This window comes from Ovis canadensis, chromosome 21 (genome assembly GCF_042477335.2).
Source record: "Ovis canadensis isolate MfBH-ARS-UI-01 breed Bighorn chromosome 21, ARS-UI_OviCan_v2, whole genome shotgun sequence".
Classification (NCBI taxonomy): domain Eukaryota; kingdom Metazoa; phylum Chordata; class Mammalia; order Artiodactyla; family Bovidae; genus Ovis; species Ovis canadensis.
Window position 1 is genome coordinate 59,354,467 of NC_091265.1, and position 26,434 is coordinate 59,380,900.

Consider the following 26,434-nt stretch of genomic DNA (forward strand, 5'->3'; position numbering starts at 1 on the left):
CTGACTTCTGCCCAGCTGTCTCCAGCTGGGCTGGGCTAGACGCCATGGGGACATGGGGCTGTCCAAGAGGAGGGATCAAGGGGTGGGGCATTTTAATGGCTTCAGACAACAAATTCTTCCTTTAAAAGATCTTTTTGGAGATTTGCCTGCCTCCTCGGTTTGTCCGTGTTGAGCGGGGAGCCGCTCTGTGAAGGTCTGCGGAGCTGGACTGAACATCCCCGGTAGCACACAGGGGGCTTTCTCCGCAGTCTCCCATTTGCACTGCTCGGAGACCTGCCCTGGGGCAGGGCCAAGGTCTGTGCAATGGTCTGTCTCTCCCAAGTCAGTCAGGTGGGGGAAGGGTAGCCAGGATTCAAACCCAAATCTGAGGATGCTGTCATTGCCTCTGTGTCTCCTGGGACGGGGCAGGGGACAAAGATCAGAGGCCGTGTTGAGCACTCCTGGCTCTCACCTAAGGCAGGCCTCTGCTGCTGCTGCTGCTATCTCACTTCAGTCGTGTCTGACTCTGTGTGACCCCATAGATGGCAGCCCACTAGGCTCCTCTGTCCCTGGGATTCTCCAGGCAAGAATACTGGAGTGGGTTGCCATTTCCTTCTCCAATGCATGAAAGCGAAAAGTGAAAGTGAAGTCGCTCAGTCTTGCGGGACTCTTAGCGACCCCATGGACTGCAGCCTATCAGGCTCCTCCGTCCATGGGATTTTCCAGGCAAGGGTACTGGAGTGGGTTGCCATTGCTAGGCTTCCTTAAAGGCCAGGGCTGGGGAAGGGCTCCCAGGAGGGATTCTCACCCTCTGTAGCCACAGGGGGGAGCCAGAGACCAGAGGAGGGGCCTGGTGCTCAGGACAGGACCAAGTTCCATTTCCTGGGGAGTAAGACATGATGCTGGGAAAGATTTAAGGTGGGAGGAGAAGGGGACAATGGCATCACCAACCCGATGGACATGAGTCTGAGTAAGCTCCGGGAGTTGGTGGACAGGGAAGCCTGGCGTGCTGCAGCCCATGGGGTCTCAAAGAGTCAGACACAACTGAGCGACTGAACTGAACTGAAGACACAGACAGGGGGAGGGTCCTAGGTGGAAGATGGGCCATTCCTCCTCTGACCCCTTTTGGACACCTTGATCCCCGCACCTCCACTGTGGCCCCCAGGGGTCAGCACTCAAGGGCCAGCGTGAGGTGAGGCCTCTGGGTCTAGCTCACTCCGGCTCAAACAAGTCCATCCCCCAGCACTTCAGATTCCATCCCCACAGTACAGCAGAGGGCAAAACTGAGCCCCAGCCAGCAAAACCTGAGTTCTGCTGGGGTCTTCATGGGACCTGGCACTGGGGACTCCCCGCCCATCAGGTACATGATTCTATTTGGTCCTGTATTCGCTTTTTTGTTACATCCTTGTTTCAAGCTTCAGTTTCCTTGTCCATGAAAGGGGATCGGGTCTGACTCTGTCCATTCCTTTGCAGTTGTAAGGCCAGAATGCCCCTCAGGACTCATTCTGTGTCTGAACCCCTCTTCTGGCCTCGACAAACAGCCGGTCCTCCCTTGCTGTCAGAAACAGCTCTGGTACGTGGGCCCACTTTGCCCAGCAGATCTGTTCTTTGACCTTGTGTGTGGCAAGGACCCTGGACCAGCAGGTGGGTGCTCCACGGAGGAGGCAGTCTGAGCAGGAGAGCTCTGCTATCTCCGACACTCTGGTCACTGCCTCCTGCAGGGCCAACTGTTCCCCACATAACCTCTCTCCCCTCTGAGTGCCCTTGGCATTGGAGTGCTGGCATTAGCTCTCACTCAGCCCTGGGGGCAGCAGCCCTTGCATTCCTATGGTGCTTCTTAGCAGTTCAAAGTGAATGTGGATGTTATCTTCAGTAGGGCCCTGCCAGAAGCAGGGAGTTAACAATGCCCTCCCCTTCATTAACAGATTGCTACCTTGAGGCTGGGGAGGTGAGTGGTGGCTGGCGCTCCTTACCTGGATTCCAGGCCTAGGCCAGTGCCTGGCAGCAGAAGGGCAGTGTGTGGCACTCAGACTCTGGGGACAGGGGACAGGAAAGTCCAGCCTGCGCTGGACTTGATGCGTGTAGGCTTCTGAGAAGGGTCTTAGATGGTTAGAAAAGGAAACTGTCAGTTTAATGACCTGGGCCTGGCAGAAGGGACAGTTCGGATAAGGGAGGGCCCCAAGAGGACGAAGAAAGAGCCCAGTGCAAACAAGTGGCAGGGAACCCTGGTTTTCTGACGCCCACAGAGCATAGCCCAGACACAAGGGGAGGGGCCCAGACACAAGGCAGGCTTCCGGCTCACATCCGCACCCACTTTTTCGGCCTCCCGACCCTGATCTGTGGCACCCTTTTCCCCAAGGCCAAGGTCCAGCTTGGTGACTGAGATGAGCGTCTCCCAGCCCTACCCCTTGAAGCACCTCTCAGCAGATGCCCTGCAGGTAACTAGAATGGCAAGCTACCCCTGCCCTTGGCCGCACCGGAAGTGCAGCGCCCTCTCCTGGCCCAGGAGCCAGAGAACAAGAAGGGCAGCCTTGGGATCCTGTCGCCCTGCCTCCTGTTGAGTGATTTCCGTGTCTGTGCGCTACAGAGAACGGCTCCAGCTCAGGTGTGGACGGCCAGTGGTACTGGGAGCGCCCTCCAGTGGTGGCTGGGGCTTGTCTCTCTAGGACAAACGTGTTTGGAGGGTTGGGAGCTCATGTAGAGTTCTCACAGCTGCTCAGAACTCTGAATTTTACTTAAATGTGTGTATTCCTGGTGGTCCAGTGGTTAGGACTCCGGGCTTTCACTGCCGATGGCACAAGTTCAATCCCTGGTCAGGGAACTAAGATCCCACAAGCCTCCACGCACCACCCCGCCCCCCACGCCCCCCTCGGGAAAAAAAAGTGTGTTTGCTAGGGTGCCTTGGAGGGAGGGGCTGATGCAGACAGTGTGGTCGAGGGTCCCCAGTCCACAAGCAAGTCCTTGGCAGGCTCACAGGCCCACTCCCCCGCCCACCCCAGCGCAGCAGGGGTGTATCCTTTGAAACGTCCACGCTCCAAATGGGTGGACATATGGTGATTTCATCATCCTGGCTTTTCTTCCAAAAACCTTCTCTGTGCTGCTCCTACACGCCACAGGGGCTCCCACGCCCCTCAGCCACAGCGGCTGCAGCCCCATGTGGCTTTCTAATTATCAATCCTTCTGGGCGCACAGGAAGCCAGGCCCAAGTCCCCTCGGCCACCACCGGCTCTGGCCCTTAGACGCCACCGAGTCTGGGAGCTGCTTCAGGGAAGGGTGGGTCCTGCCTGCTTTGTTCTGGGAATTGGGTGGGGTGTTGGGCTCCTTGCACCCTCACTCCCACCCTCATCAGCCTCCCCAAGGTGCTCAGCAAAGGCAGCCACTCAAGTTAGGTATCCATGGGCCCTGCCTCTGGGAAGCAGGGGTCACTGTCTGCCTTCAGTGCCTGAAGAAACAGACTTGGGAGAGGACAGATGAGCCCCAGCAAGTGGCAGAGCTGGGATCTGAACTCCTGCCTGTTCGAAGGACTTCCCTGATGGCTCAGAGGGTAAAGCGTCTGTCTGCAACGCAGGAGACCCAGGTTCAATCCCTGGGATCGGGAAGATCCCCTGGAGAAGGGAATGGCACCCCACTCCAGTACTATTGCCTGGAAAATCCCATGGATGGAGGAGCCTGGTAGGCTACAGTCCATGGAGTCCCAAAGAGTCGGACTGAGCGACTTCACTTTCTGTGTGCCCTAAGGTGCTGGATGGATGGGTGGGCTGCCTAATCCTCTCACAGTCTCAAGGGTAGCCTTGGGCACATCCTCAGACCAGTCCCTGTGAGGTAAGAGGCGGGCACTGGGTGGGATTCATGGTTAATCATGGTCAGTCTTTTTATTAAAGAGCAGAAAAATTGTTGATTGCTCTCACATGGAACCTCCAGGTACAAAACAGAGCTGCTGTGTGGGGCCCCGAGGAGGCAATGGGTGGACTCCCTTCCTCTCCGGGGCCCTGGGATCCGAGGTATCATGTGGGCAGTCTGCCCCCAAAGTTTCTGACTCCAGGAGTGCTAGGAGGCAGCTGTAACCCTAACCTGACCCCAGTCCAGCCTCTGAAGAGGTAGCCTTTTACCCAGGAGGGAGCCAGGGAGGAGGCAAAGTCCACACCCATTGGCCTTCCTGAACCCCATCATGGCCAGGAGAGGACTCCCCCACAACCCGTAAAACCCAAACCAAGGCGTGAATTCGGGGGCTGCCCTCGGCCCCTGGTCAAGACTCAGATAGGCACTCCCACGCTGAGACACGCAAGGTTGGAAGCCCCCAGGAAGCCGGAGGTGAAGGGGTGGAGCAGGCTGGACAGCACGTCTCACACTCAAGGAACAAGAGAACCTGTCAGTCCTGATTTTTGTGCTCTGGTAGCTTGGATGAGCATCTCCGCCTCTCACGTGACTAGAAACCAAGGGGCTGCCGCAAAGCTTTCAGAATCCCAGGCCTGAGTGATGTTTAATCTTCAAGCTGGGTTTCTCAAGCCTGCGTCCACCGCTGCAGGCTTTGGGGGATGCAGTGACCTGTCAGCGTTGCTTTTCCTCTTGAAGAGTTATTTTCTATCAGAAACTCGGTGGTATGCGTGCTCTTGGAGCTGGGCAGACCCGCCACACTTGCTCTTCAACCTCCCCTGAGTCTCAGGTTCTTGGCTGTCAAATGCAGAGCATGTTGACCTTCCAGGTCAGGAGGTTCAGGGTCAACCCTCTGAGCAGAGCACTCAGCCTGGCCCTCAAAACCCACAGGCACCTGCTCACATCCTGCCTCTTGCCACAAATGTGCCTGGAGCGGATTCCACCTCAATTGCACCTCAAATCTGCACTTCCTCAGCGTCGGCTCCAATTTGTCACCCTCCCCTCTGCGGGTACAAACAGTCCCCCATCTGTGACGCTGGCTGGTTCCCCCCTTTGTAGTTGTGTTGCTGGTGTTATCTGCTAGGTCTGCCCTCAAAGTACTGCCTTCCCTGTCTCTAAATCACCCTGGGGCCAGCACAGAGCCCAGTGCTCCGTGTCTGCTTGCCCCCTCAAGGTGCCCGTGGGCGCCCACCTGTCTGTCCATGGCTAGGGCGGAGCCCAGGTTGGAGGTGATGTGGTGAAGATCATGGTCAGGGCGGGGGCGTAAGCACCTGCTCCCCCAACCCCTGGGGGTGGGGGAAGCCTAGTCTCCAGTCATCAGAGGCTCTCCCAACCTCGTCACCCCATCCTTCCCTCAAATAAACGATTCCTGCTCAGCCCCCACTGAGCACAAGGAAAGGGGATTGTTGGCCCCATTTGCAGGCCTAACTCTGCTGAGCTTGCCAGTCAGTCTCTGCTGGTATCTTGGCCCCCACCCCCTGGCTGTTCTGCCAGCATCCCAGCAGGCACTGTGGGGGCAAGCCCTGGGAAGAGACATCTCAGAGCCAGAAGCCAGCTTCAGCACAATTTAACATTTTTTAATGCAAGAAAAAAAGTCGTGTCTTCAGTTGCTTTTTCTCTCCACGGGCAAGCGTGGTTAAGCCACTGAAACTTCAACAGTGAATTCCCGACGAGGCATCCACCTCCATCCTCCTGATACTGTGTGGGGTGGGGGCCAAGGCCCGCTACAAGTAACGAGGCCAGTTCCTGGGGACGCGGACCCAGTGGGGGCCTAGAGAGGAGCACTGGGAGGGTGGGCCGGGTCAGAGGTCGGAGTGAAGGAGTCCCTGAGACCCCCGAGGGTGTGCCAGTGGGAAGCCGGCTGCCCTCGCCTCAGGGGCCCTGCGATCACAGCCCTGGAGGCCATCCGCTGGTATCCACTGGCCGTGGTGGGCAAGGGGTTTCTGGCTACTCAGCCTAGGGGGCGCCATTCTCAGGGCGTCCAAGTGGAGCCCCCCTCAGGAGGAAGGCAGGTGGGAGAGGGTAGGGGCTGGACTGTCCCTGGTCTCTGTCTGGACACCAGATCGGACCCAGGCTGGAGCACCGAGCCCCACTAGGTTCCTGAGGACCCGCCGCCCACCAAAGTGGGGCAGGGAGGTGTGCCAGAATGTTCCAGGGAAGTGAGAGGGTGAAGCAGGGAACGCCGCCCCTGGGGTCTCCAGTGGGGTGTGCTCCACACGCACCCCACCTCCCACGGCTCCTGTGTGGGGTGTGGGGAAGGAGACAAAACTCACAGCTTCTGAACAAGTGGCTGGGAAGTTACTGGAAAATTCAGTCAAATATGAAAGGGGTTACTTTATAGAAGAAAAGCTAGCTTACGTATTTCTCTGGAAGACATTCTCCACCCCATTCCCTCTGAGCCCCTGGACGCCCCACAAAAAGGGCAGCCGAGCCTGGCTTCTGTGATGCCTTGTCAGGGGGACGCGGGAGCAAGAGCAGGGCCTGCGGCCAGGGCACCTCGGGAAGGGAAGGAGGGAGGCACAGAACCACCTGAATCCGTGAGCAGCGGCAGAGGCCGGGCTGGGCAGGGAGGGGGCCACTGGCCTGAGGAGCGACTCAGCCTGAAAGAACGGCGACCCTGCATCCCTGTCTGCAGAGGCCGCAGCTGCAGGAGGGGCAAGCCAGGCCGACTCCCTGCCTGGGGAGGTGAGGATGGGAGGACAGAGGCCCTCCGTGCACGGGGCTGCCAGATGGAGGAGGAGGCAAGAAAGAACGCTGCCTCTAATGTTATATATTAAAAATATCCATAGTTCTTATGCACAAAATTCCATCATTCACATGTGAGTGTCACCCCTGCCTCCCCAGGAGCAGCCTTAAGAGAAAGATGGTGCTTTTCCTTTGCGAGCTGAGGAAGCAGCGCTCAGCATTTATGGTCTGGGAACTGCGGGCCCCCCCAGTCTCCGCCTTGCTGGGCACTGGGTGCTGGAGTCCGGCGGCAGGGCGTCACTCGTGCCTCCGCTTGGAGGGCGGGACCAGGTGTGGCGGCAGGTCGGCAGGCAGCTCATGGCCCTCCAGCTTGACTTTGATGAGGTGGTTGGCCAGGGCGAACTCCTCGTCGTCCAGCAGCCCGTCCCGATCCACGTCGGCCAGCTTCCAGATCTTCCCCAGCACCGTGTTGGGGAGCTTGGACTTTACCATCTCCTTCTTGGCATTGGCACCCGTGATCTTGCCGTTGACAGGCGACAGCGTGTAGAAGATCTCGTCGTAGGTGGGCTTGTCCTTGCCCACCACCCACTCGACATCGTCGATGCCCTCACCGGCCCCCTCACCATAGCCGTGCCCGAAGGGCCCATTCATGGTGCCGTCGAAGGCACCGCCCTTCACGACCTGGGCGGGCATCAGGGACTCCTCCTGGCGCACCATCACCATTAGCCGGGCGATGTCGTTGGCTAGCATGTCGTCCACTGTGTCCAGCAGCTTGGGCTTCAGGGCCTGGAATCTGCTGAAGTCCTGGGTCTGCAGGAGCTCCTGTCGGGGCAGGGGAGGGCAGACAGGCCTGGGTCAGCCCTCCTGGGCTCTGGTGCTGCACATGCAGCAAAGCGTTCCCAAGGAAAGAGAGCTGGCTCCACCTCACAGCCCCAACCACTTCAGTCTTGGAGGTAAAAGCAGTCCCCTCCTAGCAGGACTGAGGCAAGAATTAACTGGGAGGAGGCTGGGGTGCCTGGCACGGCCCCGCCCTCTCCCTACCCCTCTGGGTGAGTCACCACATTCCCCCGCAAGGTGTCACAGCCCGGGTCCACCTCTCCCCGGGTCAGCTTCCGATTGGGTGGGGTGCTGCTTCCACTTTGGGAGGCCCCACCCCGTGGAGCCGGGGTTCCCTCCAGAATCACTGCCCCGGTGCCCCGAGCCGTCCGCATTCCGATCCCCACCAGCCTGCTCCCAGGGCAGAGGGGGCGGCTGTACCTGCATCTTGCGGAGGTTGGGGAAGTCGCCGGGGGAGATCTGATGCTCCCGCTCAATCTTCTGGTAGATCTCGCCCAGGTTGTTCACCAGCTCTTTCTTCTTGCTCTCCTTCCCGAAGACATTGGGCATCTCCTTCTTGAGGGAGCTGATGATGTACGCGTGGACCTGTGAAGACAGGGAGGGGGCAGAGTGAGGTGCTTCCTGGACACCTTCTCAGGACGTGGCCTGATCAAGTTATGCCCGGCATGATCATCAGGACTGCCCTGGGGATGACTAAGGATCAGAAAACTCCCACAAGGATATTCCCAGATGTTTCAGGCTTTATTCTAAACTCAGTACCTTAGTTAGGTATATCTAACACATCCTGCCAATTAGGGTGGTACACCCTTCCCTTCTCCACAGCGGGCGGGAACGCTGGCAGCCTGTGGAGAGCACAGCCCTCCAATCCCATGGCCTTGCCAAGCAGTGTCCAGCTAGGAGGGCTGCAACAAGCCAGCCTCACGCCCTCTTCTCCCAGACCTGCCAACTCCACCCTGAAAAACCCCTCCACCAGCCTGACCCTGTCTTCCCTGCAGGGTTGAAACCTGGCTGAGAACTGCCTGAGGGCAGCAGGTTGGTCACAGTCACAGCTTTGCTCGTTACAGGCTGGCAGAGACTGAGCGACTCAGTCCAGGAAAAGGAAACGGTCTCACAAAAGCAGGTGCAGGACGAGACTGGAGAGGCTGGGGCTTTCCAGGCAGGGTGACTCAACGTGCCCGAGGGCCACGCCATTACACACCATCTCTGCAGATGAATGGGCAGAGGCCCAAAGTCTGCCCCTCGTTCTGTCCTGAGGCTGAGCAAGAACCCTGCCACGAGTGGGGCTGGATGGCAGGCTGGGGCGGAGGGGGGGAAGTGGGGGGTGACGTGGTCCTTTCCTGCAATCAAGCAGAAGTTGGACCAGAAACAGGAGGCCAGCAACCCCCTCCATTCACAGCTCTCTTCTTCAGCTCAGGACACCACTTGTCCCTTGAGGCCAGGAGCCACTTATGTGGATGTTCTAATGGGTTCCTTTCTCAGAACCAGCTCACCATCAGGAAGGTTCCAGAAGTGAGACAGCTAGAGAACTGAGCAGCCCCGAGTCCTGCAGGGCGGGGTTCTCCTAGCCCAGCCCCGAGTCCTCCAGGGCATGGTTCTCCCTCTTTACTGAGCATACAGTAGGTCACAGGAGACCGTGTCCAAATGCAGATTCTGGTTCAGTAGGGCAGAGGTGGGGCCTAGAAACCTACGCTTCTAGCAAGCTCCAGTCTACTGGTCCTGGGGCACTCTGGGTAACCAGGGTGGAGACACACCAAGGGGTGAACGATGATGGGTCACTGCCCATTATTTGGGACAGAGAGTACTCAGAGCTACCTGAATTCAGGCCTCAAGACAGTGGGTGCCCTGAGTCACTGTGTTTGGCCCACAACAGAGCCCCAAAGCCTCTGGGCTACACACAGGCAATCGGCTCCACGGGGGAAGGAGCACTGCCTGGGGGTCTGCCCAGCTCTCCCAGGACAGGGCCTGCTCCTGGAGATGCTCACGACATGCATTTTTAAAAATCATATGTCCTAAGGGGACATGCCATTGATCCCGTGGTAAAGAGTCCGCCTGCCAAAGCAGGAGACTCAAGAGACATGGTTCCATCCCTGGGGTGGGAAGATCCCCTGGAGAAGGAAACGGCAACCTACTCTAGTCTTCTTGCCTAGGAAATCCACGGACAGAGGAGCATAGGGGGCAACAGTCCATGGGGTCGCTAAGAGCTGGACACGACTGAGTGTGTGAGCACAGACACACAGGGAACATGCTTTGCTCCTCGAGGTCTGAAGGGCCCACTGGCAGCATTAACCCTCCCTTCCCAGACCCCAGAGGCTTGTGCAGTGCTCAGCGAGGCACTGAGGCTCCAAACTCGAGCAATTCAGATGCTGTGCGCAGATGCCAGCAGGCCCTGAGGTTCCGTGGAGGGCAGGGATGGTTTGCAAGGCCTCTGGGGCGGAGGCCACCCAGTGGCCTCCCTGGGCCTGCAGGCCTACACCCCAGTTCTCCATGAACTACCTCCTGTTCCAGCTGAAGCATCACTTCCCGCCCAGGTCCCCCTGAGTCTGGTCCACCCTCCTCAGGACAGCTCCCCAGCCACCTGCTTCCGTAGCAACCAAGACGATACAAATAAACTGTGTTCTCTTTTCGTCCTCTGCTCTCCCGTGTGGTGGACAAATGCTGGAGGCTGGGAACCGGGCAGTTCCCACTGCCTCCCCAGCACCCGGCACGTGCTGCAGGCACTCAGTGCTGGGCAGGCCTGGGGGGTCAGCCGATGAGGCCTCGAGCGGCTCCCCAGGCCGCCCCTCAGTAGAGTGGCATCTTCTTGTTTTGATGTTTATGTGTTAAAAAGAATCTCAGTGAGGAAGAGATCGCACCCATGGGTGCACAAGAGGACAGATTCAGACGAGACATGGCATGGTGCGGCCAGTGAGTGCAGGGCTGGGTCTGGGGCATCCAGTCCCAGGGGCCCGAGCGGCCGCCCCAGAGCACCCTGGCCCGCGGCTGCCCCCCCGCCAACCCCCCGGGTCTACCTTGGCCAGCCGCGCCCGCTTGATTAGGTCATTGAGCTTCCTGAGGGCAGCGTTTCGGGGCAGAGACTGGATGTCTTTGAAGAGGTCCTGCTCCTCGGCCTCGAAGAGCTTGCGGTTGTCAGGGATGAGGAGCGGGTGGGACCAGAAGGAGCCGATGTACACCCGGACCACCTCGGGGGTGTTGATGATCTTCCCCAGGGACCACATGAGGGCCCCGTAGACCCGCATCAGCTGCTGCGTCTCAATCTGGTCGGCCTTGTTCAGCACCACGCGGATCTTGTCCTCGTGGTTCTTGAGGGCCTTGATGACCTCCGAGAACTCGTCAGAGATGTCCAGCTTGTGGGCGTCGAAGAGCAGGATGATACGGTCCACCCGCTCGGCGAACCACTCGAGGACAGCCGCGAAGTCATACCCTGCCAGAAAAGAAAGGGTGGGTCAGGGACCCTGGGGGTCTGATGGCTCCCATCTCTGACTTCGCCTGGCACTTCTCACCCTAAGTTTCCAGAAGGGACTCCTATGGACAGCACAGCACCCTGAGGGCAGTGGGTCAGTCAGGCACCCCCTACTTCCATACCCACCACCGTAAGCCCTCCCCCATGTAGCTTCTGGCACTAAGAGGTGCTTTACAAACAAATAATGGAAAGTGAAAGTCACTCAGTCATGTCCCCATGGGCTATACAGTCCATGGAATTCTCAGGCCAGAACACTGGAGTGGGCAGCTTTTCCCTTCTCCAGGGGATCTTCCCAACCCAAGGATCAAACCCAGGTCTCTCGAACTGCAGGCGGATTCTTTACTGGCTGAGTCACAAGGGAAGCCCATAATAATGGAATAGGAAAAAAAAAAAAATGGAATAGAAAAAAATAAAGCCCGAACAATGGGAAGAAACTCATGAAGTCCAAGTCCTAAAGTGGGTACAACTATGGCAAAGCCAGGAGGGGACCGAGCAGCACGGGGCGGTGAGAACAGACAGGGGTGCTCCCAGCCGGGCGCGCCGCACGGCAGCCACAGTCAAGAACAGGGAGACCCGCGGCTGCCGCTGGCCCAGGGCTCCGTGCCGGGCTCCGTGTGCTGCAGGAGTGTCATTCATTCTCGACAACAGGGCCTGGCAAGCTACAGCTCAGGGGCCGGATGTGGCCCTCCACCTGTTTCATAAAGTTTTATTGGAACAAGCCTGCTCGCCTGTACTGTCTCTGGCTGTTTCTGTGCTACGATAGCAGTTTGGCTGTGGCAGAGACCGCGAGGCCTGGAAAGCCAATAATTTTGAACACTCTGACCCTAAGAGAAAATATTTGCTGACCTTTGCTCTATAAACCTATGAAGTGCTGCAAACCACTTCCCCCTCTAAAATGAATCGGCTGGACTGAGCCCCAGTTCCCAACTCTATTCTGTGCTGTTTCCCACCAACAATTAAGGCTGTTGGTCTGCGGCTGCACTGCTGACAGAACCGTCTGGTTTCAGCTCAATTCCCGGTCCCCCAGCTTCAGACGGAATTTCCCAGCCTCTCTACTGCAGAAATGAACAAGCCACGAGAAGGTGCACCAGCCCTTTTTCCTCGTCTCCCTCCCCGAGGCCTGGAATGCAGGTGTGAGGACAGGAGCTGGAATACAGCGCTATCGTATTTCACACAAACTATCAGATGCCGCATCGAAGCCAATGGATCTGTGAGTCTCTCCAATAGTGGTTTAATTGTAACACATTTTGACAATTACGCCACCTCAAAATGCTTCTACCTGTACCGTTCCCAGAAGAAGTAAAAATTCCGCTTATCTTTTAGGCATACTAAGGAGTGGTAGGAAGACCATGGAAACAAGGGCTCCAGAGTCTTTGGGAAGCCTGGGTCCCAGCGTTTGAGCCGCCACTCTCTGCGTGACTCCGGGCAAGGCCCCTTGGTTCCTTGCCTGCTGGCCAGAGGCTACCCCAAATGCCGGCTGGCTCTCCTAGGAACCACTATGTCCTTCCCAGAGTACAGCCACGCCCCTGAGAAGGTGCCGGAGAAAGCACCCCTGTACAGAAGGGCCTAGGACACTGCCCGGAAATAGGCCAAAAACCAGCCCCCTCTCCACTGCAGAGCTGCACCCACACTCCCCAACCCCGACCAGGCTGAGATTTAAACAGGCCTTCTCTAGACAGCAGGAAGCAGAAGAGGAGCAGGCAGAGGGGGAGAGCAAAGGAAAGGACCAAGTGTCAACAAAAGGCCCAGAGTGACTCAGGGTGCCACAGAGAGGGCATCCTCCCTGCTTTCTTGTAAGGCGTGGGCTGAGCCCTCCTGCCAAGCCTCCCAGGCTGAACGTGAGTCCAGTCTCGTGGGCCGCCTCCCTCCAGCCAGAACACTCCCCAGGGGCGGGGGATGCTTTAAGATAAACCGGGCCGTGTGGGGCGTGCCAGCGGTGAAGCTGTGCCTGGTTAGACAAACATTCCGGCTGCCCGGCCCCCAGTTCAAACGGGCTCCAGGGCTGTCTGCCCGCCCAAAGCAGCAGCCACGCAGGCCTATGCATCTGGACACGCAGAGACAACGCAGGCCCTTAGTAAGGAAGCCCTGGAGTCCACTCCCGGCTCAGGCCACTGACTCTGTGACCCCAAGTTCTTAACTTCTGAGTTACACTTCTTTTCATCTGTAACAGTCAAGTTACAATTCCTTCTCCTAAGCTCAGACCACATGGGCTCCTAGCACCGGCCCCGGCACCGAATGCGGGTCGGGCAGGCTCAGGCCAGGGAGAGGCCCCCCGGAATGAGCTTCTGAGTCACTGGGGTGCATCACTGATCAGGAACCAAGGGCGACAAACCATCAGCCTGGCTCGAAGGCCAGAGGCCAGCGCTGATCCCTGTGGGAAGACACCGAAACTTTAGGGAAACCCCAAATGCACAGCTTCCGGCAACTTTGCTCGCAGCCTGGCCAGGGCAACCCGTTCCCGCCACAGGACAGCGTGGGGAACCAGGATGCTCTGATGGGAGGCCCCACCCGCCCGCCCCCTCCAGTTTTGGAACAGGGTGGGAGTGAGGTGGAGTCGAGGGCAGCAGAGCCCCTGTGAACGTGAACTTAAGCCTGGGCAGTGGAGACATCAGGCTTCCAGGGGCCATGCAGATGAAGGAACAGCCAGGCTACCAGACTCCCTGCACTCAAACAGTGTAGGAAGGCAGGGGGCAAGGGCCGGGTTGCTCCCCCGCCCGCCACCGCCAGGCTGCAGGCTCCAAAGTACAAGGTCCCCAGGGCCCTGGAGGAATAGGGAGCAGGCCGGCCCCAGCCTCGAGGCCACCGCCTTTTATGGCCGGCTCTGGGAACAGCAGGCCAGTGCTGAGAAGGCGATGACTCAGGACTGAAGGGCTGCTCCCTCTCGGAAAAAATGGAGGCCCCCCCCTTCTCGCCTCGGCACACTGTTCGTCCTCAGACCACCACAAGTCCAAACGACCCGAGTCCCACAGCTGGGGAGGCGGCGATGCCAAAACCGAGCGGCTGGGAAAGGGGCTCCCTGTTGGGCTGGGCTCGAGGCCCAGTTAGCTTTGGCCTGGGACTCAGGACTGCATGCGGGGAGCTGAGGTCACCCCCGGACTCCACCCAGCTTGGCCTCACTCTTCCAGCCCCCCAGTGGTGGGGGGTCAGGGGAGCTGATGGGGGGAGAGGAGGAGGAGGAGGAGAAAGCAGGAGGAAGACGAGAGGAGGAGGAGCAACCGCCTCTGAACGAGGCACCAGGTCCACCAGCCCCACCCAGAGCGAGCGCGGCCCTGCCTGCAAACCCAGCTACTCGCCGACATCTCAAGTTGGAGCCAACAGAGCGAAGAAGCCCATTTTTTTGCAGGTGAATGAAATTTCCTGTTTATATGGAAAGTGCTCACACTTTTAGTGAGAGAGACCTGGTGGCTGGCCAAGCACGCTCACAGGTCACGCACAGGGTCTCAATGCTCAGACTCGAGAGATGTCATCGCAGGTGGAGGACCACGTCCTACCACGTGGCTGCGGCCACAGCAGGAGCCCCCAACACCTCAGCCTGTTTGTCTCCACGGGCACCGAGGGCTGGACCAACCCACATAGGGGATGCTGAGAGCAGCGACTGAGTCTGCTCTCTGTCCCAAGGGGCTCAGCGGGAGGTGACAAGTCCTGGGACCAGGGCCACGTCCAGAGTGGAGCCCTCCATCCCCAACACTGCCCCAGGCACTGAGCCTCCAGGCTCTGGGACATCCTAGAGGTCAGCCTTGGCGGCAGGATCGGGCCTAACACACAGCAACCCAAGCAGAAGCAGGAAGACACGTGTGCCCAGTGAGGAGAACATCACGCTCCACACACCAGTGTGGACACCGTGCTGCAGGCTCGTGCATCTCAGGAGGGACGGTCATGGGGGAGCCGACACCCACAAAGGACATTGACCACACAGCCGGGGGTTGACCTGGAAAGAAAGGGCTGAGCCTGCAGTGTGAGTAAAAGCCAGCACTGATAAGAGACAAGCTTGGCTCAGGAAGTTCCGGGACCTTGAAGACATTATGAAATGATGAAACAAGCCGGTCACGGGGGACGATTCCACCGGTATGAAGTGCCTCGAGTCAAACTCACAGACAGACAGTGGAATGGTGGGGGCCAGGGGCTGGAGGTGGGGAGGGGAGCTGTACTTTAATGAGGACAGAGTTTCCCCTTGGGAAGAGGAAGAAAGTTATGGAGGAGATAGATGGTGGTGGTGTTTGTACAACAATGGGAACGTACTTAAAGCTACTGACCTGTGCATTTAAAATATGGTTGAAATGGTAAAGCATGTGCTATGCCTATTTCAGACTTCCTGTAGCTCAGACAGTAAAGAATGTGCCTGCAGCGCAGGAGATCAGGGTCTGATCCCTGGGTCAGGAAGATCCCCGGGAGAAGGGAATGGCAACCCACTCCAGTATTCTTGCCTGGAGAATTCCATGGACAGACCGTCAGGTCACAGAGAGTCAGACACAACTGAGTGACTGCCACCTGCATGCATACCTTACATGGGTCATATAGACAGGAGGCCCCAGCCTGCCTCTCTGGCCTTGGCCCAGTCCCCAGCGAGCCTCCTGCAGGCCCCAGCTGCCCAGGGGTTCTGCCCCTGTGGCGCTGGCTCCCTCCTGACGGGGGTCTGCCTTCCAGTCAAGAGTCTTGCTCCCCACCCTCTGGCACAGAGGTGAAGAGGGAAGAGTTGGGATTCAGCCTCGTCCCAGCCCAGCACCCTCCAAACACAGGTAGTTCCAGTAGCTGGGGGGAAAGCTGCTTCAGATATTCCAGAAGTTTCTAGAACGCAAACAATAACGGGTTTGTCTCCAGTCAACTTTTGTTTCCTGCCATTCAAGCTGCGTGGGCCTCGGCGTTTCTTGCCACAGCTCCCATCACACATGCCTAACCCGCGCTGGGGTCAGGAGGAAGGGGTGCAGGAGGACACGAGAGATTAAAGAGCAAAAAGTACACACCGTGAGGACTTGTTCAGCGTTCCCTGGGGCTACAGATCCTGAGGGAAGGGCACAGAGGTTGGGAGAATGGGGCCTCCCCAGGCTAGGCCTTTACCCAAAGAGACTGAGAAACCGGGACTCCCAGGTCCAGGGGTTAAGACTCGGCACTCCCACCGCGGGGCAGCGGCTTGATCCCTGGTCAGGGTACTAAGACCCCACATGCCTTGAGAACTGAGAAATTAAAATTAGCACTCTGCACAAACGTTTACAGCAGCTTTATTCAAAACTGCTCCAAACCAGAAACCCAGATGCCCTTCAACAGGAGGATGGAGGACAAGCTCGGTACATCCACACCCCAGGATGCAACAGCTACAGAAAGCAACGAACTGCAGGCTCTGAGAGGCGGATGAGCCTCGGAAGCACACACGGAGTGCAAGGATACAGACGCTAAAAGCCTCGTTCTGTACGACTCCGTCTATGACTTTCTGGAAAAGCACAACCTTGGGGCAAAGATCAGTGGTTGCCTGACGAGGGATGTAGATGAGGGTCTACAAAGGCGTGCGGGGAACTTTCTGGGGGCGATGGAAACTGTGTCTCGGTCATGGCGGCAGTGGCTATACAACTGCTGCCTTGGCTGAATTTTTATCATATGTAACAGACCTCAATAAATCTGGCCTAGAAATAAGCAACAAAGAACAGGGGCAGGGGCGGGGGGGGGGTGGTGGGTGGGAAAGGGTGGACGGACTCTGGAGTCAGGCCTGGACCTTCTACTCTCTGAGCTTCCATTTCTTCATCTGCAACGTGAAGGCGGCAAGTTTCACTGTGAGTGTGAGTGAGTGCCTGACCCGCCCCAAGCGCTCCGTAAATGTTTGCAATCTCTTACTCACAGGATTTGTATTTTGGGCCCAAGAAGCTCAAATTCCAATGGCTGTGTGGGCAACGACTTCTAATGTGTGAAGAATGCCTCGTACCCCAAATATAAACTGAGCATTTGCAGGCAGCTGTCTGGGAACAGGTGGGGCTCCAGAATGGGCTGGTCCCGCTCCCCCGTGGGCAGAGGCCAAAAGCTGGACAGGGGCGGTGGGCGGGGGTGGTGGGGGAGTGAGAGGAAGGCCCTGAGAAGGTAGCTGTGCTGAAGCCAGGCCCCCAGAGGAGGTCCTGGAGTCTGAAGGGAAATCCCTGCTGAGTCAGTGCTTCCCCTCCTCCAGCCTCCTCGGGATGTTCTTCAGAGAAAGGCCTTTCTCATCAGTCTGGGAATCCCTGGGTTTTTCAGTGTATTTTTATTCAGCTGACATTTGTGGAACACTGAACTGGACAGTGGGCGCTAGGGCAGAAGCTTAACACGTGCAGATTCCTGTGACCATTGATGAGAACCGGGAGGCTGGTTCTGCGTTCTATCGACAAGGCTCCTGGGGGGCGCAGCAACCCGCCGCCCCCCTCCCCCGCCCCCAGAGCCCTAGCAGGGATGCAGTACTCGGCCTCTCATGAGGCTTCGAGGCTCACGGAGCCGTTCTACAGGCTACGGAAAGCCTGGTGAGCTTTCGGAGCCAGGGCCTCTCAGGAGAGGGCAGCAGGAAAGGCCACCTGTGGTCAGGGGGCTCCAGGGATGGCTCCTGAGCTTAGCTAGAGGCTGGGATCCAGGGACAGTTAGCAGGGAGCAAGTGAGAACCCAGCCTTAGCCAGGGCTCTCAGGTCCTGTCCATGGACAGCTGGGGGCGGGGGCGGATTTCTACTGGAGGCAGAGAATAGAGAGCGGAAAAAAGAGCAGAAAAAAAACCCCTCAGCATTGCTGTTCAAAGCCCTGAGGCTGAGGCCCATTTCCGGACTCGGAATCTGGTCTCAAGTGGGGAGAGAAGCACGGTGGGCCCTGCGCATTCCGGGAGCTGAGGCTGGCACAGCAGGGCCCAGGGCTCGTCAGAGCCATGCTCTCGGAACTCCTCAGACCAGAGTGCCGGCCTCCCGCACACTGAAGCCTCTGCTGGGTTCGAATCCCAGCGCCAGCACGCGCTGGCCCGTGTCCTCTTAGGCTGCTTAATGCTGCTAAGCCTCCGTTTCCTCATCTGAAGAGCGGCGACTTCCTAACAGAGGCAGCTGCGGCAGCCGGCGAGCGGTGCTGGTTCCTAGGGCAGAGGTCAAGCAGAAAGCAGACACTGGCCGGCTGAACTCCATCCCCTAATGCAACTTGAAACGACTGGTCCCTGCTGACTCGACTCCCACGGAGGGGGGCGGGGGCCACCAAGGCACCAAAGTTATGGCTCAGCTCCCAGCCTTGCCATGACAGTGGCGGGGGCGCCCTGCCCCGGCCCCTGCTTCCACCCAGCGCCGCCCTCCGCTGCCCATGGAGGACCAGCATGGGAAGACCCACTCCTAACCAGGCCCTGCCTGACTGTGCGGGCAGCCAGCAGCCTGGGAGCCCCGGGCACCAGCCCCCCGGGCCCCATGTGCCCTCTGGAATGCCTTGTATCAGTCACACGGGCAGCACCCAAGAATGAATGCTGGCCCCGCAGGTCACCTTTGTCCGTTGACACGAGAGCACTTTATCTCGAGGCACTCAGGAGATTAGCACAAGGGGGTGAGGGGGCAGCCCAAGACCCCCAGAGGCCCCTACTCTTCCCTGCAGGACTTCTTAGGCATCTCCTGCAGGGCCTGGGCTGGGTCCTGACCGCTTTGGGCCTGCTCGGGCCCCACCTCTTATCTTCCCACCCAGTATTTCCTGCATACACTAGGCACCGTTCAGAAAGGGGAAAAGTCAGGAGGGGCCAGGCCAACAGGGTGGGAACTGGAGGTAAATGCAATAAGTGACGCCAACTGTAGCCTCCAGGAGGCTGCTCGACTTCCAGGGAATGACGTCAGCAGACCACAGAAACGCCTGCCGCCTGCTTGGGACCATGTGTGCTGGGGACCCGATCTTTCTGAGAGGGAAACACCTGCTTTCCACCCTGTCGGCACCGGGAGCAAGGGGTGGCCACCGGGGAGCCTGGAACACACTGCCCTTCCCTGACTCCCTCTGCCGGGGGACATGGACCTTTGCGGTGACAGAGGAATGGGGTCCCCCAGGGGAAGCCAAAAGCTTTCATGTCCACCTGGAGGATACCACCCCAGAGGCCACACCCAGCACATCTAAGAGGTCCAGTCCAATGGCCTTTCTCCACTGATAAAACGCTGACCCCAAACGTAGCCCGCAGTAAATCCCAACTTGGTAACTTTTAGTGTGCGCTAAGTCGCTTCAGTTGTGTCCAACTTTGTGCGACCCCATGGAATATAGCCCCGCAGCCTCCTCTGTCCACGGGAGTATGCAAGCAAGAATACCGGAGTCGGCTGCCACACCCTCCTCCAGGGGCTCATCCTGACCCAAGGATCGAACCCATGTCTCTTAAGTCTCTTGCATTGGCAGGTGGGTTCTTTACCACTAGTGTTACATGGGAAGCCCAAAACTTTTAGTAGAATACTTTAAGACCACTAGAGTTATGGAGGGAAAGAAACAGTGGATAAAATCAGCTGGATCCCTCACAGGAGAACAGCCTGCCTTTAGTCAAAGTGATGCACTTATCTGTAAGCCAACCTCCTCCTTCCTGCCCATGATGGGGAAATACAGCAGTCTCCTGCCAGCGTCTTCCACCAAGTATCTGAAACGTGCATGGGCACCAGGTGGGCCGGGGCGGCCTGGTCCCCGGGAACATGCAGGCCGCCGGACTGCAGAGCACGCTGAGGACCCATTCGGTGCCTGTCCTGCAGCCAACAAGTCCAGACACCACTGCCCACCTTTCTACGGACGGGGTGAGGAAGCGGAGGGAAGGGGAGCAGGGAGGGAAACCGCCCTGCAGGCAGCGCCAGGGCACCCTGTGCAGCACGACAGACACCCATGGGACTTCCTCAGTGGTCCGGTGGCTAAGACTCTGCGCTCCTAATGCAGGGGGCCTGGCTCTGATCCCTAGTCAGGGAACTAGAGCTCACATGCCGCAAGGAGACTGCATGCCCCAGCGAAGACTGAAGAGCCTGCCACTGCGACTGGAGATCCGACACAGCCAAGTAAATAGATACGGGAAAGAACGAGAGAGAGGCAGACGTGCCCAGCTCCTCAGTCAGCTGAGCTCTAAGGCCCCTGCCTGAAGTTTCAAAAACTGCCCAGCAGGGGAACTTCACAGCACTGGTGGGAAACTGCTGTTTCCGAGTTCCCTTTTAGGAGACAACGGGGGCCACAAGAACCCTAAATGCTTTTCTTTAAATACCTGAAGAGGTGGCGCTTGGGGAGGATGTGTGCGTGCGTGCCAAGTCACTTTAGTCATGTCCAACTTTGAGCCACCCTATGGACTGTAGCCCGCCAGCCTCCTCTGTCCATGGGATTCTCCAGGCCAGAATACTGAAGTGGGTTGTCACGCCCTCCTCCAGGGGATCTTCTTGACCCAGGAATCACACCTGTGTCTCCTGCTGCTATCTGTACTGCAGGCAGATTCTTTACTGTAGAGGCACTGGGGAAGCCCTTTTTACAAGCTAGTATTACCCTTTATCCCAAAATGCATTCACATCAACTGACCAACCTGACCTGACAGCCCCCAGTCAGGAGACCCCCTCCCCGCCTACTCCCCCAGGCCATTAAAGACAGAACTCTACAGAGCCTCAAAGAAAGTTCCCCCAGGGAAGCTCAGTCCTGGAAGGAGATGGAGAAGAAATCCCCTTTTGTGGGTCTCTTTCTTTAAGAGTAACTTAATCAGATACTCAAGGCTTGTTTTGGCAAATGACAACAGCCTTGTTTATCGGGCATTTTCTTAAAACCAGGTTGGAACAATAACAGCAATAAGAAAGAAAAAATTGGCCCTTGCCACTTTCAAAGAGGCCCCCAAATCTGCTCTCTCAAACCCCTAGATGTGTGACTATCATCAGGGGTGGAAAACCTAGAAGTTTAAACCAGATGGAGAGATAAGAGAGCAGTTTCAGCATGTTCTGATGCAATCCCATATCGACAGGGGCCCACAAGCCAGGAAAAAAAAGGAGCAGCAGGCTTTCTCAGCACTGAAAACAGGGCCCCCACCCCCTCACAGACACACTGCCTCCCAAATCTCAGGCTGCTGGCTTCTGCTGTGAAGCTCACTAATGCCAGGCGGCCCGCTGGGGAAGGGGGAGAGACAGGAGAGGTCTGCTAGTTAACGGTAAACAAATCTGGCCACTTGTCCTCACCCCCCTCTGAGGCTGATCCTGTTTCACTTTTGCATTTGCAGCTGCAGGCGCTGCTCCGAGCTGGCCCCTATGCTCCTCCCAGAAAGCACTCAGACCCCGAGGCTCCCCTCCCTTCTACAGAAAGAGGCAGCAGCAGAAATATAACCCAGTTCAGGCACATCCTGAACCAGATGTTTAGAAAAGCTTGGCGAAGTTGAGACAGGAGTTTACACAACTAAAATGGGCCTGGTGCACTAATATTCAGCACGCACACCTTACCACCACGCGCGGCACCCGGGGAGGCTGCTGATGAACAGTATTGAAGCAAATTTAAACATGTTTCCACAGCCCAAAATGTTTAACAGATCCCTGCCAGCTTGTCCTTTTGGCTCGCTCTTTTAAGTCAAACTGTTCTCTCACAGTCCTGCTGGACTCGCTAGGAATTTATCCACCTCTGGGAGGTAACGCTTCAAACTAAGGTGAATGAGCCCCAGGGGAACCAGAGGCTCATTCAGAGCAGCAATGCTGACTGGAGTACCTGGACCTCACAGCCAGCCAGGATTCTGTCCTCCTTTCCAGAAGGCCCCAGAGGCTGGGAAGCTTGAAAACCACATACAGTTGGCTGCCATCTTACCCTGACAGCGCCTATAACCTCAGCAGAGGGAGCCGCCATGCAGATAGCAAGGCTGATGGGAAAAGGGTTCTCACTCAGGCTGGGAGAGACCTGGGTAGCCTCTGGGCCGTGTCCCTGATGTCAGATGGAAGCTGTCTGGCGACACTGGGCGCCCCGAGCTGTGTCAGAGCTTGCTTACCTCTGCTGATGCGCTGCTTCTCTCCAGACAGGATCCCTGGCGTGTCGATGATGCTTATGCTGTCCAGGACCGGGTTGGGCAGCTGGGCGCACATGAACCTGCATGAGAGCAAGAGCCCGGAAGAGTGCGGTCAAGATTTGGCTATTGCTGCTCTGGGTGAAACAGCAGTGATTTCTGAACTCCCTCATCTCTGCCTCTGGCTTCCCTTTCAGAAGCCAAGGAACCCAAAGGAGGTTTCTCTACTGTCTTAAGTTTCCAGGGGTGGGAACTCCCTGACAGTTGTGTTGAGGATGCTGCACTTCCACTGCAGGCACAGGTTCAATCCCTGGTAGGGGAACTAAGATCCTGCATACCGTGTGGCCAGAAAGAAGTTTCCAGGATGGCCAGCAGATTGCTCGTATTGTCTTAACTGGGAATCCAACCAGCAGGCTCCAATTGACCCACATCAGCACTTCCCTCACTGAGCTCTTCCCCCCAGAGTTCGAGAGTTCAACTTCCAAGTTGCTGACGTGTTAGCGAAAACTGCACGCACACGCTTCAGGCACCATTCAAATCCAGAAGGAAGGGAAAGAGTGACAACCGGGACCCTGGAATTGCGTATTAAGATTTTCAACCACCTGGCTAAATTTCCACACACCGAGAGAGATGGTCCTTTCCTATACCTGCTGGGGCCAGCCCTCCCTTCCACCCAGCTGCTTGGGTGAAAGGACTGCGGCGGGCAGCCAGCAACAGCCAGGGGACCACACAGGCTGGTGGACGGTGGGGCAGCGAAGCACGGACACCAAATCCTCTGAAAGTCAAAGCAGATCGGGGAAGAATGAAGCCACAGAGTCGCGGGCGAGGGCTCGGCTCTGTGTGCCCGAGTTCCCACTGAGCTCAAAACAGCCCAGAAGGACTGTCCCATCTGATACCAGAGATTCTTGACTGGACACAGAGAAGTCCTCTAAACACTTCTCTAGAAAAGGTACTTCTCTAGAAAAGGGCCCATTGTCTAGGAATCTGAGGAGATTAGCTTCTCTCTGTGGCCCCATCCCCCTAAGGGACCGCAGCCCACAGGCCAGGGGTGGCTGGCCGGGGGCAAGAGGTGCTGCCTGCAGGCACAACCGAGCAGAAGCAGCTGACCCTCAGGATGAAGCAAGCTTGGGCCTCATCCTCACCGTGCCAGCAACGGAGCACATATGCTGTAAATAAACACACAACCTGGCGCTCCTGCCAGGGGAGGAGTCAGCGGAGAGAAAACCAAAACGGGAGGATTTTCGGCTGGCTCTGAGAAGCAACACACGTACAACGGCCTTGTCAAGAGCCTAGCCAGTAAGTTGACATCTGTACGGATCAGGTGCTCTGCAAAGCCCGGGGAGTGAGGCCGAAAACACGAAAGGGAGCGGGCAGTGTAGATGTGTCCCGTCCCATTTTCTCACCAACAAGGACGTGCTGATTTCATCTCGAGCTACAAGTACCAGTTACAAGTACCCGGGCTGTGCCCTGCCTCTGATTTGAGTCTTAGAGCAGCCACTCAGGGGGAAGAGGCCGGAAAGTCAAGTCCATGACTCAATGAGTCTCTTTAAGGGTGCGGGAGAGGCTGTGTCAGCCAGTGAAGAGCCCCCTTTGTGCGCCCCGGCTGGCTGGCGGCGCTGGTGTACTACACGGGCTGACACAGCCCGGGCCTCGGCTCCAGTGCAAACCCACATCCCCACCCTCGGCTGATAAGGCCCCTTCCGGTGATGAGGTCGTTAGTATTCTGGGACCCTCTGGCGATGAAGCGGTGGCAGAGGGAAATCAAAGCGTGGCTCTGAGATCCTGCGGCACCAGCACAGATAGTCAGGGTACCTCTCTTCAACATGGCATTCCTGACCACTGGGTTTTTTTTTTTTTTTTCCCCAAGGAGAAGCAGCAGGAGGAGGTAACTGGCTGCACCGGCCCTGCAAGAGCGCTACATTAACTTGCTCTGTGGTGAACTCGTCAAAGGCTGGGCTCCCTGCGCAGCGGTTTCCTGAACGAGATGATGTCTAAGATCCCTTCCAGCTCTGAAACTTTAGGTCTCCAAATTCAGAAAACAGGTCATACATCCACTTCTCCTTACAAAAAAGGTCTGCTCTCGTAATCAACAGTGGCTACCTAAGGCCAGCAGAAGGAAATACACCTCCTTTCTTCTAGCCTCCCAAATTTCTCCAGATCTAAGAGTGCTCAGAATTCCCAGCCTGGCAGGGAAACTTCCCACAAGACTGTATGGCGCCCACCAGGTGACAGCCAGCTGCCCATCTATAGGCACAGGTCTCAGACCCCAGTATCTCTCTGAGGCGGGCTGCCGGCCAAGAGGACCCTGCCTCTTCAGGAGTCTCACTCCAAGGGCTTTACTCTACCCTGGCCCTGACTCACCAACACTATAAGCCATGAAACAAGAAGGCAGGTTTAAATGCCCCAAAGAGGCAAAAAAATGACAGAAGCCCGCCTGTCTTCTCTGTTAAAAGGTCAGCTCTGCACACGGAGGTTGGCCTGGCCACTGACTGGGATCAAGGGCGAGCTGGTCTACCCTGTGGGGCTGGACAGTGTCTGGAAAGGAATGTGATCACACAGGGCGGGGACCTTCTGGAAGGCAAGAGTCAGGGATTCCTTCTGAGGCCCCTCCCCAGAAGGGACTTTGAAAGGCATGTAAAGTCACTCCTCTAATGGAGTTTGGCAGAGACGACAATTTGTGAAGTCCTTTGGTATGTCCCCTGGGGGTGTGGGGGGCGGATTTTAGAATCCCCATTGAGCCAGGACCTTGAGTTCCTTTAGAAAAAAGTGAACCAGGCTGTAGCGCTCCTGAGAGAGGAGGCTGATGTATTTCATTCATAGGGTCCTGAAGGTTAGACCTTTACAGGGTTACCCTCATTTACCCATTGAACTGGGAAACAGAGGCCCAAGTAGGTTAGGGAACATCCTAGGGAGTTTACAGGGGATTCCAGGGCTCCAGGGGCCATGGCCTGGCAACACAGACCCTTACCCCAGAAACCTTTACAGCAGCACAGGCCCTTCAGAGCTGCCCCTAGAAGAAGTGCTGGTGCTCCCCTCTGTCTGCTGCCTCTGCAGGCCGCCCCAAACTCAGCAGGCCACAGCAGATCTCCCCTGTCCCTCCTCCACAAACCACCGGTCTCCAGGGAGGCACACCACACTAGCAAAGTGAATGGCTAAAAGTTTCACTGTATTTTTCCAGGACACTTAAGAAACAGACCCTTGAAGGGAGGGGGTGAGGGAGATTGGTCTCAATGAATTAGGTGCGCCCAGCCTTAGTGAAGGAGGTGGAAACCAAGACTAGCTGAGGGATGTGAGGAGTCTGGGATCTGCCAGGGTCGAGGGTTGGGAGTTAAACCGATAACCTGGGAAATTCGGGGGAGGGGAGCGGAGGGAGACAGAGCTGCGGAAGCCGGCGACACCTACTCGCAGACCCCCTTGGTAAGGGTTTTCTTTGGAAAGTGGCAGGGGACCCAGTTCCGGGGAGTGGTCGCTGAGGGGGTCTCGCGGGGGTTTCGGACAAAGAACAGCGTGGGCAGCGGTCACTGGACTGTCGGGACCCCGGCGGCCCCCTCCCCCACATCCCGGGTCGAGGGGGGGCTACCTGTTGAGGAAGGCGTTGCCGAAGGCGTTGAGCTTGCGGAAGGGCCGCCGCGGGTCGACGACGAGCGCGTTGCCGGGCACCACGCCCTCGGTGGGGCCGTGCATGACCGCGATGAAAGAGTCGGTGGTGGGCTCGGGCCCGATGCGCATCCCCGGGAAGTCCTGCTCAATCAGGTGCCGGATGAAGGTGGTCTTGCCCGTGCTGTACTGGCCCACGAGGAGCACCATGGGCTTGTTGTCGAAGTCGGCGTCCTCCAGCGCGGGCGAGTGGAACTCGTGGAAGCGGTAGTGCTCCTCCAGGGGCAGCAGCTTCTGCGCGTACAGCTGCCGCAGCCCCTCGGACACCGTCTGGAAGAGCTCCGGCTCCTTCTTGCGGCGGGCATCCTTGCTGACCCAGCTGAACATGCTGCTGGACACCGGGCTGGCTGCTGCAGGGCAAAGGGGCGGCTGAGAGCCGGACGAGGACGCGGAGTCGAGGCTGGGCCGGGCCGGCCGGCTGAGGGGGCGGTGGGGCAGGGGGGCGGGGAGCGGCCCGCACTGCGCAGGCGCACGGCACGGCCGGCCGAGTGCCCTTCTGCACAGTGGAACGCGCGCCTAGACGTGCGCTCTTTATAAGGCCCGGCCGCGCGTTCGAACGCGCGCGCCGCCGCCACTCGGGGTCGCAGGGAACTGGGAGAGGGAAGAAGGAGCCCCGCCCGCGCGCTCCGCGCCACGTCTTCCCCTCCCCCGCCTCTCATTGGCCGATTGCAAATCTCGCGAGCTCCGCTAGCTCCGCTGCGCGCCCCGCCCCCCCCGCCCTGGCCCGGGTGCCGTGGCAACCGCACCTGTTTCGCCCCGCCCCTTCGGGGGCGGCTTGCGGAAGTGCTGCGGTCGCGAAGGCGACTGGGCGGAGTGCGGCGCGCGGAGGTCCCAGTGTCTGCACGTCTTCCTCCCCCGCGAGATTCACAGTTGGACACCCCAGTACCCTGAATACGCGCCCTACCCGCAGCTCCCTCAATGGGCGGCCCTCCTCCTCCCACTCAGAATCCCCAGAAGCAGGGGAGAACCCCGGGTGCCATGCGCCTCCTGTCTGCACTGCCCTTCCTTGCCGCCTCCTCTCG

General features: G+C 57.9%; 1 protein-coding gene across 1 annotated transcript; it reads right to left on the reverse strand.

The window, feature by feature from the left end:
• Positions 1-5,408: 5,408 nt before the first annotated feature.
• Positions 5,409-26,076, reverse strand: EHD1 (EH domain containing 1). The gene is made up of 5 exons (XM_069565882.1): positions 25,336-26,076; positions 21,741-21,838; positions 10,383-10,795; positions 7,795-7,959; positions 5,409-7,359 (listed from the first exon to the last, which is right to left on the reverse strand). Exons 1-5 carry the CDS (start codon positions 25,737-25,739, stop codon positions 6,835-6,837), a joined length of 1,605 nt encoding a protein of 534 aa, XP_069421983.1. The 5' UTR covers positions 25,740-26,076; the 3' UTR covers positions 5,409-6,834.
• Positions 26,077-26,434: the final 358 nt, after the last annotated feature.